Source organism: Lutra lutra, chromosome 7, assembly GCF_902655055.1.
Source record: "Lutra lutra chromosome 7, mLutLut1.2, whole genome shotgun sequence".
In the NCBI taxonomy this organism is placed as follows: Eukaryota; Metazoa; Chordata; class Mammalia; order Carnivora; family Mustelidae; genus Lutra; species Lutra lutra.
In genome coordinates this window covers 144,854,166-144,864,737 of record NC_062284.1, presented here as the reverse complement: position 1 = coordinate 144,864,737, position 10,572 = coordinate 144,854,166, and the positions used below count along the sequence as shown (strand labels likewise).

Genomic DNA, 10,572 nt, shown 5'->3' with positions numbered 1-10,572 from the left:
CCAGGCTTACCAGGTGCCTCGCTCGCGTCCTCCAGCCGCCTCCCCTTGCACCGGGGGCAGCGCCCTCTTGTTCTGGGTGCAACTCTGCAGAATGCAGTTTTCGGATGGACCCATTCCCTAGGTAGCGCCCGGAGCTGCCCTTTGCGGGTGGCCAGAAGGGAGGACTCTGAGAACGACCCCTCCCCAACGGACGCACTGACCAGAGCACTGGCCGGCTCTCCACGCTCAAGCAAAGGCAAAGCGGGGGGTTGGGCGGGCACAGCAGGAAACCTCTTTATTGGGCAAAGCCACCCTACCCTGGCCTGCCGGGGACAAGGAGTGTGGAGAAGGGGTCGGGGATCTCGCAAGGTCAGGGACCCGGACATTTCGCGGGGGGCGGCGCAGGGCAGAAGCGAGGGTGCACCAGTCGCGACCGCTCAGGCCTCCGCCTCTGCGAAAAGCGGGTTAACGAAGTAGCTGCGGCTGGTGCTGCTGTTTTCCAGCTTCGGCGCGGGAGGCTGCGGGTGCGGAGAATCAAGGGACGGGGCGCAGTCAGGGGGCGTGGGCGCCCGGCGCGGCCGCGGGGAGAACCCGCACCCCCTCCGCCCCCTCACCCGCTCCGCGGAGCCTGCCGCGCCGAACACCGGGTTGGAGAAGCCCAGGGGCGCCACCCCCGGCCCGGGCGCCGCTCGGTCGCGCCTACTCCACCTGGGGAAGAAGGACGCACGTGAGCCCTCGGCGGCTCGGCCCCCACTCCCGGTACCTGACCCTCCGCCCCCTCGGCATCGCGGGCCCCCTGGGCCTCTGGACCCCAGCGCACCCGCCCTGAGACCCCGCCCCGCGGCCCCCATTTCCGAGGCCCGGCTCCCGCCCGCTGCGAATCCGCCCCGCTGGCCTGGCCCCCCCACGGCCCCGCCCCGCGTGTGGAGGCCCCGCCCCACGGCCCAGAGACCCGGCCGTCTGGGCCACCGCCCCCCTGTAGATCCGCCCGTGGTCCAGAGCCCCAGCGGCCCCATCGCCGTCCCCGCGGCTCCGCCCTGCGTACCGGAGGCCCCGCCCCGCGGCCCGGAGACCCAGCGGCCTGAGCCACCTGCCCCTGCAGGTCCGCCCCGCAGCCCGAGACCCCACCGCCGCCGCCGGCCCCCGAGCCCGCAGCCCCGCCGGCGCACCTGAGCCTCCCAGCGCGGCGCAGCAGCAGCGCGCCCGCCGCCAGCGCCAGCAGCAGCAGGAGCAGCGCTGCGGTCACTCCGCCGGCCAGCTCCGCGCGCAAACCTGAGCCGTCCAGCCCCTCCGCCGAGCTGTCCCCGACTGGCGCGCCCGACTCCCGAGCTGTCGCCGACAGGACCCCAAGGGCTTCGCCTGCAACGGACGGCGCCGGCTCAGTCTCCGCCACGCGGGGCGGGCCAGGGACCGGGAAAACGCACCGCGGTTACCGTGCTCGGCGACGTCCGCCAGGAGGGCACGGGCCAGCCGTCGCGCCCCGCCCGTCTCCGGCCGGGCCTCCGCCAGCACCACCTGGATCTCCGTGTCCGCCTCCGCGCCTGCGGTGTCGCGCGGCCGGGCCGGGCGCGGCACCTTGGACACCGCCACTTGCACCCCCTGGTACTGCGGCTGGGGACGGAGACAGGGTTGTCCCAGGGACTTCGCCCTCAGACCTGCAGGGGCCCCGGCGACAGGGACGAATGGTGGCCGGGTGCGCGGAGAGTGACCGCGTCAATGAGGCAAAGTGAGGCCCCAGGGTCCCTGCGGGGAGAGGTCCCGGGCGGGGGCGGCGAGGGGTGGCAGGTTGAAGGTCGGGGGCGCGGCCCCATTACCAGGAAGGCTTGCAGCAGCCGCGCCCGGTACCGCTCCAGGTCAAAGGTGGGCCCGTGGGTCAGCGACACGATGGCTCCTGCGACGGGAGGGTCCAGCACCATCAGGGAAACTGAGGCTGGGGGCGAGCCACGGTAGCTACGCCGTCTCAGCAAACACGTGCCGGGAGGGGGCGCTCACCGCAGAGGTCGCAGCACTGGCCCTGGGGCCGGAGGGCGTCACGGCAGGCGGTCGGGGGGCAGCGACCGCCCAGCGGCTGGAGCAGGGCGGCGCAGATCCAGGGCTGCCGCTGGAGGAGGGCGTCGGTCAGCACGGAGGCGGGGAGGGCCAAACCGCGGCGGCAGAGGCCGGACGCCGGGCCCCCTCCCCGAGCAAATCCCCTCCCCGAGCGGGCCCCTGCCAGCCGCTGCGGGCCCCACTCACCTCCGCGTTGCCGCAGACGCAGCCCGACCGCTCGGCGCAGGCCTCGGAGCCCACGCTCAGAGCGCCCGGCCCGTGGAAGCGCAGGCGGCCGGCGCGGGACGCCAGGAACGCCCCCAGGTCCTCGTTGCGCGTGAACGTCTGCGGGTGGCCGGGTCACGAGCGGCGCCGGGGTGGGCGGGAGGGACAGCCTCTGAGTGCCCGGAACTCACGTGCGGGGCCGGGCAGGGGCGGACGCGCGCCGGGAGGGGCACTGCCTGGGCTGAGACGTGGAGGGGAGACCCGAGCGCCGGCCCCGCGCGCGCCAGCTCACCTGGCCCAGAGCCCGGACGCTGCGGACGCGCGCGGGGCCGGGGATCGCGCCCAGGCCCACTCGGAAGGAGGCGTCGGACGGGAAGACGACATCGTCGTGGCGGCAGGGCACGCGCTCGGCGTCCACGGAGAACAGGTCGCGCGCCGCGTCCCCGGAGCGCCACAGGCGCGGGTCATGCCAGGAGAAGCGGTCGGGGTCGAGGAAGCGCGCGGGGGCGCCTGGGTGGGCGCGCGTCCCTGAGCTCCGCGGGAGGGGCGCCCCCAACCGAGCCCGGCCCAGACACGCCCCCCGGGCAGGCCCCGCCCCCCAGACCCCGCCCCGGGGCGCCTCACCTGTGCCACAGCCCTGGTCCCTGCTGGCGTCCTGGGCGCTGAAGCCAGCCCCCGAGGCCAGGACGAATTCCCCGTCCAGGGGCAGGAGCTGCGGGAAGCACAGGCGGAGGCTGCGCCTCGCGGTGGCCCAAGGTGCCACAGGGTCCCGCGCCGGCCCCCGTGTTCCCGGGGAGGGGAGGGGAGCTCAGGGTCTGGGGGCGCCTGGCCCTGGCTGAGGGTCAGAGAAACCGGGGCCTGAAGAGTTTGGGGCAGGGTGACACTAGGGTCATTGCCCTCTCCCATCACCCCCGAGAAACTACAAGCCAGGAACCCCAGCCTCGAAGGAGTGTGAAGGCGGCCCTGACCTGTGTGAGGGAGAGGGGACAGGGGGCAGGGAGCAGGGCTGTGACAGCAAGACAGCCCCACCCACAGTGGGCTCCAGGAGCCCTGCGCCGCAGGAACTGGGGCCGTGACGCACAGGGCAAAGCCTGAACAAGAACTCGTTTTTGGAAAAGAACCAAAGGGGGTGAATCACTATACTGCATCCTCAAGTGATGTAGCACTGTATGTTAACTATACTGGAATTAAAATGAAAACTTAGGGACGCCTGGGTGCCTCAGCCCATTAGGTGTCTGCCCTCGGCTGGGGTCCTGATCCCGGGGTCCTGGGATCAAGTCCTGCATGGGGGTCCCTGCTCCGTGGGGGAGTCTGCTTCTCCCTCTGCCTGTCGCTTCCCCTGCTCCTGCTCTTTCTCTCTGCCAAGCAAATAAAAATCTTTAAAAAACGAAAACTTAATAATAAAAAGAACCAAAGGGGGAAATACAAATAAATTACAGAACGGGGAATAATTGAAAGGAAGAGTGCACTAGGTGAGATAAACATGTGGACTGGTCCAGCTGGAGAAGACCCACTGACTCCAGGGTCCCTGCGGAGGGAGGGACTCTGCAGGGCAGAGCAGGAGTGAGTGCAGACCCCAGGGTTTCAAAATGCAGATGCAAATGGGGGGAGTGGGGGGGAATATTTGAAGCAGCAAGGAGGATGCATTTTCCAGGTGTGAAGAAAGCTGAGAAACCCCAAATGGAAAGGCGCCCCGCGGCATGGGCTGCAATAAGAATCACACCCAGAAGGTGGGCAGTGGCTTAGGAACGCCAGCGACACAGAGAACATTCTACAAGCTTCAGAGAGAACACACAGATCACCCAGGAAAGAAAAAAACCTCAGAGGTCAGGTTTCTCAGCAAGAACAATGGATGCACAAGACGGTGTGCTAATATTTCATGTATTAAAGGAGAAGAAGGGCCCATCTGGAATTTTATACCCAGCCAAAAGTCCATTCAAATGCGGGAGCGCAAGGAAAGGCTGCAGACAGCGGCAGAGACCTGCCCTGCAAACATGCTTGGAGGAAGAAGGAAAGAAATGGGAAAGACACACACCTGAAGGACCTACTTGTTTGTGGGAAGACATGGACACTGAGAAGCTTAAGAAATGAAAAGGACTGCCAGACTTGAAATATACCAATTTCTAGAAAAAGTCAAAATGTCAAAATCAACACAAGAAGCAAGAGAATTTAAATAGACCAGCAAGCATTAAAGAAGTTACAGTGTCAGTCAGCTTCCAGCAGCAGGGCTGTTACACACTAAGTACACTGCACTCTCAAGGAACAACTCATCTCTTCTTACAGAAGTTGTTCTGGGAAACAGAAAAAAGAGTGAAAATTGCCCAGGCCATTTCATGAGGCCTGTGGTGATCTTGATTCCAAAAGCAGATGAAGAAAAATTGTATGTTCGTTCTACTTATAAATGTAGATGCAAAATAAAAAAAAAAATCCCCAATAAAATATTTGCTGATCAGGGGCACCTGGGTGGTGCAGTGGGTTGACTGTCCCAATCTTGGCTTCCACTCAGGTCGTGATCTCAGGGTCGTGGGATCGAGCCCCGCATGATCAGCAGGGAGTCTGCTTGGGATTCTCTGTCCTCCTCTGCCCCACCCACACACGCATTCTCTCTCTAAAATAAAGAAATCAATCTAAATAAATAAATAAATACATCTTTAAAAATATATATTAACTGACTAGATCCACTAGTGTATTTTAAAAATGCATGGTGATCATGGGGTTCCCGTCCTAGGACTGCTCCCAGCCCTACTTCCCAGTGGTACGTATGATGGTGTCCCAGCAGATGGCAGCAAGGAGTCTCGTGCCCACATGATCAGCGTCTTAGGGTAGAGGGAAGTCAGGTGTCTTGCAGAGGGGGGACCTGCTTGGACCTGCACCTATAGGAAGGTCCCAGGACAGTGGTCCCACAAGAACAGTTCAACCTTAGAAAACCTCGCTAAAAGGCTAAAAGGAGGGAGGGGACAATCATATCTCACTTGATGTAAAACAAACAGAAAACACCAGAGAAGTCCAACTAACTTATTTATGATTTTTTTAAAGAAGCTGCTAGCAGGCTAGTAATAGAATTTCCACAATTTAATAAAATTTATGTACCAAAACCCTGCAGCAATCATTACACTCAATGGAGAAACATGACATGCCTTCTCTTCCACGTTGGAACAAGACACAGATGCCCCTTTTATCACTTTTGTTCAACCTAGGGGGAGGGACCCTGGACAATGTTATATATTTTTAAAGATTTCTTTATTTTATAAAGAGAGTGGGGAGGGAGGGGTAGTGGAAGAGGGGAGAGAGAATCCCAAGCAGACTCCCCGCTGGGCGTGGAGCCTGACACAGGGCTCAATCCCATGACCCTGAGATCATGACCTGAGCCAAAACCAAGAGTCTTTTTTTTTTTTTTTTAAGATTTTATCTATCCATTGGACAGAGAGATCACAAGCAGGCAGAGAGGCAGGCAGAGAGAGAGGAGGAAGCGGGCTCCCCACTGAGCAGAGAGCCCGATGCAGGGCTCGATCCCAGCACCCCGGGATCATGACCTGAGCCGAAGGCAGAGGCCTAACCCACTGAGCCACCCGGGCGCCCCCAAAACCAAGAGTCTGATGCTGAACCAACTACACCACCCAGGCACCCCCCGGACAATGCTCTTTGGAAAGAAAAAGAAATAAAAGGAGTTAGGACTGGAAGGAAGGAGGAACAACTCTAATCATTCATAAAAACAAATAACTAGAACGAACATATGATTTTGTAAAAACATTGTACCGTTCACAATAGAAACCACATTACAAAGTGTTAATGAGTGGCCCGAACTGTATAAGACCTGTATGGGGACCACTCGAAAACTCTAGTTTCAACTTTTATGATGGATGGTATGAAACATTTGCAGAGAAATTCACGGCCTGATGGTATAAAGCGAGTGTTCATTCCCAAACAAAACTCCAGGGTTTCATTGCGGCTGTTTCCTGACAAAAGTACCCTCCAGTTTCTCCACGACAGTCCGATCTGCAAAGAACTAGTTGGCCTTGGAGCAGAAGAGCAGACGGGAGAGTTGCCCCAGTGGGTGAGGACCGCTTGGTGACGGCAGGAACAGGCAAAGGGACACCCAGGGCAGCGGAGCCGCAGCCCAGGGACAAGGCTGGTGGCTTGGAGGAAGACATCAGATACTGGACTTATTCTAAGGAGAAGAATAAAGCTGGTTCTCTAGCTAGTGTCCCACTCAAGCATGTGCCCCATGGCAGAATTGTGACATAATCAATATGCTCGGCTATGACTGTGACTCAGCAGCAGCGAAGGGATTCTTAAAACACCACAAACACCCCTATAAGGCAGCTGACTTTGCATCACAGATTATAATGAGACTCGCATTTGGACGGGGGAATGGAAAGAAGGGCCAGATAGAGGGACCTGTCAGGAGATGAATGAATGCATGACTCTTAATAGCCTCAAGCTCTTTGGAAGGAGAGCATGAAAGTAACAGTCAGCAGAGAAGGGCCCCAGGTCCCCACCCCAACTGACTCCCTGCTCAAGGGTCCACACCTGCTCTGGATGCCCCCTTCCTGTTCTGGGCTGCTGCCTGCCTGGTTGCCACAGTTAGGCAGGGGCAGGGGGAGTGGGCCCTGGACCCAGCTGCCGCCCCCATGCCTCCCCTGGCTCCTTCACCTCGCCGCTGCCCCCTTCCGTACCTTAGTCTCTGTGTTGGACAGTAAGGGCATCTATACCCCGGATTGCCAGGACCGGGACCCCCAGGATCTGCCTGATGCCCCCTGCCGAGGCAGGGACTGCTCTGGCTCTCAGGGAGGGGCAGGGGTCCCTTGCACTGATTTGTCCTGCCCCATGAGTGTCCAGGTCCCACCGTTATTGGCGCTTTTGGAAACCATCCACTAACCAAGATACCTCGGGGAGTGGAAATAAGACCTGGGGTCCCCAGATCCCGCATCTGGGCAAGAGCTTGGATAGTACTGGGGCCACTGGATGCCTCCCCACAACTTGCCCACCCACACAAGGTCCAGTGGCCACTAGTTGAGGACCTCAACCCTGGCACCCACACCCAGAGCCCCCGCCCCCAACTCCACCCCTGCTGGGACCAGCAACCCTCACATCAGTCACACCTTGCTGGCAGGTCCGCTGTTGACAGGACAATGATCAACCCAGAGGACAGTGGACGCTGTGTTGGCGCTTAACTAGGAGAGGACTCTGAGACCCTGAGGTCCCGGGAAATGACACTTTAAATCAGGGAGCGGTGAGCCTTTCTGCAAAGGCCCGGACAGTAAATCCATTAGGCTCTGAGGGCCACACAGACTCCCTCATGGCCACTGAACTCTGCTTCGTAGCGTGACAGCGGCCATATTTGCTAATGACTGAATGAGGAGGGGGGCTGTGTGCTAATAAAACTTTATTTATGGACATTGAAGTTTGAATTCTATATTTCCCAGGCCATGAAAGTATTCATCTTTTGGCTTTTTTCCCCCAACCATTTAAAAGTTTCAAAACCATTCCTGGAGGCGCCTGGGTGGCTCAGGTCATGATCTCAGGGTCCTGGGATTGAGCCCTGTATCGGGCTCTCTGCTCAGCAGGGAGACTGCTTCCCCCTCTCTCTGCCTGCATCTCTGCCTACCTCTGATCTCTCTCTCTCTCTCTGTCAAATAAATAAATAAAATCTTTAAAAAAAGAAAAAAGCAGCCATTCCTAGCTCTGGCCATGCAGCTGCACTAGGCCAGTAAGTAGCTTGCTGACCCCCCTTTCACAGACCGCGGGGAAAAAAGACCCAGGCCTTTTCAGAGCCTTTAACACAGCCTGAAAGCTCCAGGCAAGTAGGTGGCTTCTCCCAGATTTGCCCAGATTTGTTGGTCTTGGAGCCTCTTTTACGCTCCTAATTCCCACTATTCTCCGAAACACCAGTGTCCCATGAAGCAGTTTGAGAGAAAGACCCTTGAGATTTCTGATGGGGGGTTTTAGGTACCAGGACACAGAAAGGGTTTGGGGTGTTTCCTGGAGCAAAACTTAGAGAAGACTGACTTCTGGGGGCTGGAGGCCAGAAAAGAGAGCATCGGGGACAGGAGGCGCCTCTGAACCCCTTTCCAAGGCTGGGGCACAGCCTGAGCTGGGACTAAGGTGTCTGCCTCCAAATCTGCCCGGAACCTCCCAGAAGCCCCTCCAGAGGACAAAGGCTTGAGGCCTCCACGGTTTCCCAGGCAGGTTGGGGCCGATCTCAAGGCAAGAAAGGGGCTTCCGGAGGACCAGGAGGGACCACCAGCCCCCTCCCACCCGGGTCTCAGCCGCAGCCCCCCTCACCATGTCCGAGATGCTGTGACCTTCTCGCACCAGGACTGACACCATCTGCAGGAAGAAGTGGGTTGGCTAGCGCCCCGCCTCTGCCTGTCCCGAAACCCCAACCACGTGAGTCCCCATCCCGAGCCCCCCAGGGAGGTGTGTGGGGAAGTCACCTTGTTTGCGGGGAACTCGACGGCGGCGCCCGCGCACGGGGTTCTGTTCTGGCTCCAGTTGACGGCGGCTTCGAAGTCCGTACTGGGAATCCAGAGTTTGTAGGCGGCCCGGGTCAGCGCTGGGGACGGGCAGGACTGAGTGCTCTCGCCTCCGACGCGCCCACCCCCGGGGCGGAGGCAAGGTTGGGCCCAGAGCCGGCGCAGGTGGGATCGCCAGGGTGGCCCAGACCCTGCAGGAGCCCCGCCTCGGTGCTGACGAACTCCTACCCGACCTGCCGCGCCCGCTCCCGCGTGCCCCCTCTAGGACGCCCGCCCCATCGCCTCCTCGCCCCGCCCCCAGTTTGCCCCCGCTGGAGCCGGGGGCAAGGACAGTGACAACAGAGGGACGGAGGTGAAGCGGGTAGCGGAGGCCTCTGCCCAGTAGAATGGGCCGGAGGGGGTCTCTGGTTGGGAGTTGTGTCCTGAGGGAACCGCGAGGGGCTTAAGAGAGGGGACAAGGACGGGGCTGCAGTTTTCAAGCTCCCGGGCCTCGGGGGCGAACACCGAGGACACGCGTCGGCCGGGGTGCCAAGGGGGATGATCCGCGCGCCGTCGGGGACGGGGAAACTGAGTCAGCTTTGGAGCCCGCACCCTCCCGTGCGCAGTCGCTGCGGTGGGCAGGAACTGGGGACTCTGCGCATCTCCGAACCGACCCCCGGCGCCCGAGGGCAGGGCCGAGCCCGGATGGGGGTGGGGTCTGGCCTCTCCAGCTCCCGCCGCCCGCCCCCGGCAAGCCGAGGCCCTCCCGCCGCCTCGGGGCCCCGCCAGGGCGCCCCCCGCTTACCCAGCAGCTGCAGCCACAGCAGGGCCCGGCCCAGCGCGCCCATCCCGCCGCGCTCCCGCGTCGCCTCCTGGAGACTTTGCCCCGCGGGGCCCACCTGACCGGGCGGGGCGGGGCCGGGCGGTTACACATTTACCCCCCCCCCCCCCCCCCCCTGCCCGCCCCTCGACGCGCGGGCCTGACTCGCTCCCTCCCAGCACGCTCAGCCTTCCAGGACCTGAGGACCTTGGACGCCCCGGAAGAGGAGCTTGTCGCGACCCCCCCCCCCCCGGTGTTGGGGGCGGGGTGGTGACCATCCTCCGGCTTCGCTGCTGTCCTGACCCTGTGCGGCCAGGGCCGGGTGTCCACCCTCCTGCCTGGGCCTGCCTGCGCCGCGGACGGTGGCAGATGGGTTGTGCGGCGCGAGCCCTGTGGACACAGGGCCGGTGGCTGCCAGCGGCGCGGGGTGAGTGGTGGGGGGCGCGCACCTGTCAGCGATGGAGGAGGAACAGGAGTTTGGGGGCTGGGACTGAACACATGAATGACCGCGAGCTGAGGGATGGAGGGAGGAGGAGGAGTGCGGAGCTGGGCAGGTGCTGGGAGGGTGGTGGGATGGCGGTGGGGATGGCGGTGGGGATGGATGGGGGGAGGGAGGAGAGCGGATGGTGGGGAAGAGTGTTGGAAAGTGTGGAAGGTGGAAAACATGGTGCTTGGATAAATGGGTGGTTGCTGGTAGGTGTCGGGTGGATTTTGTTGAGATGAATGGCGGGGAGAAAAAGGTGGTGGATTCTGGCTGATGAGTGGCCCCTAGAGGAGATGAAGGGTGGACGAGTGGATGAACAGGAGTTAGATGAACTGGGTAGCAGGTTAGTGGAGGGATGGCTGATGCGTGGATGGGACGTCGGAGGGCAGGTGGGTGCACAGACTGGGCACAGTAAACCGGGTGATGGACGGGGGATACGGGTGGGGCACAGTGAATGGATGATCGGGGAGAGGGTGACCTGTGGGTGATGGAGTGGCGGAGATGGCGTCTTCCTGGTTATGGCTGATGGCAAGGGGAGGAGTGGGCCCCTGGGTCCAGGACAAGCTGGTCAGGGGAGAGCG

The 10,572-nt window shown here is 61.4% G+C and overlaps 1 protein-coding gene across 2 annotated transcripts; it reads right to left on the bottom strand.

The window, feature by feature from the left end:
• Nucleotides 1-261: 261 nt before the first annotated feature.
• AMN (amnion associated transmembrane protein) lies at nucleotides 262-9,594 on the bottom strand. Of its 2 annotated transcripts, XM_047739024.1 has the most exons (12): nucleotides 9,493-9,550; nucleotides 8,670-8,788; nucleotides 8,518-8,562; nucleotides 2,857-2,944; nucleotides 2,525-2,742; nucleotides 2,215-2,352; nucleotides 1,972-2,080; nucleotides 1,794-1,870; nucleotides 1,413-1,590; nucleotides 1,149-1,338; nucleotides 594-687; nucleotides 262-497 (listed from the first exon to the last, which is right to left on the bottom strand). In XM_047739024.1, exons 1-12 carry the CDS (start codon nucleotides 9,533-9,535, stop codon nucleotides 417-419), a joined length of 1,380 nt encoding a protein of 459 aa, XP_047594980.1. In that variant the 5' UTR covers nucleotides 9,536-9,550; the 3' UTR covers nucleotides 262-416. The 2 variants fall into 2 exon arrangements, with proteins under 2 accessions (XP_047594980.1, XP_047594978.1); XM_047739022.1 differs by having other exon boundaries at nucleotides 262-687; nucleotides 9,493-9,594.
• Nucleotides 9,595-10,572: the final 978 nt, after the last annotated feature.

What these genes read in the sequence shown, in the direction of transcription:
- AMN (XM_047739022.1), bottom strand. Translation starts at nt 9,535, where the DNA reads ATGGGCGCGCTGGGCCGGGCCCTGCTGTGGCTGCAGCTGCTGG. An exon ending in GGACCAGGGCTGTGGCACAG is followed by an intron (nt 2,743 to 2,856) that starts GTGAGGCGCCCC and finishes GCGCCCACCCAG; the next exon opens with GCGCCCCCGCGCGCTTCCTC. An exon ending in CGCCGCGCTGGGAGGCTCAG is followed by an intron (nt 688 to 1,148) that starts GTGCGCCGGCGG and finishes CTTCTTCCCCAG; the next exon opens with GTGGAGTAGGCGCGACCGAG.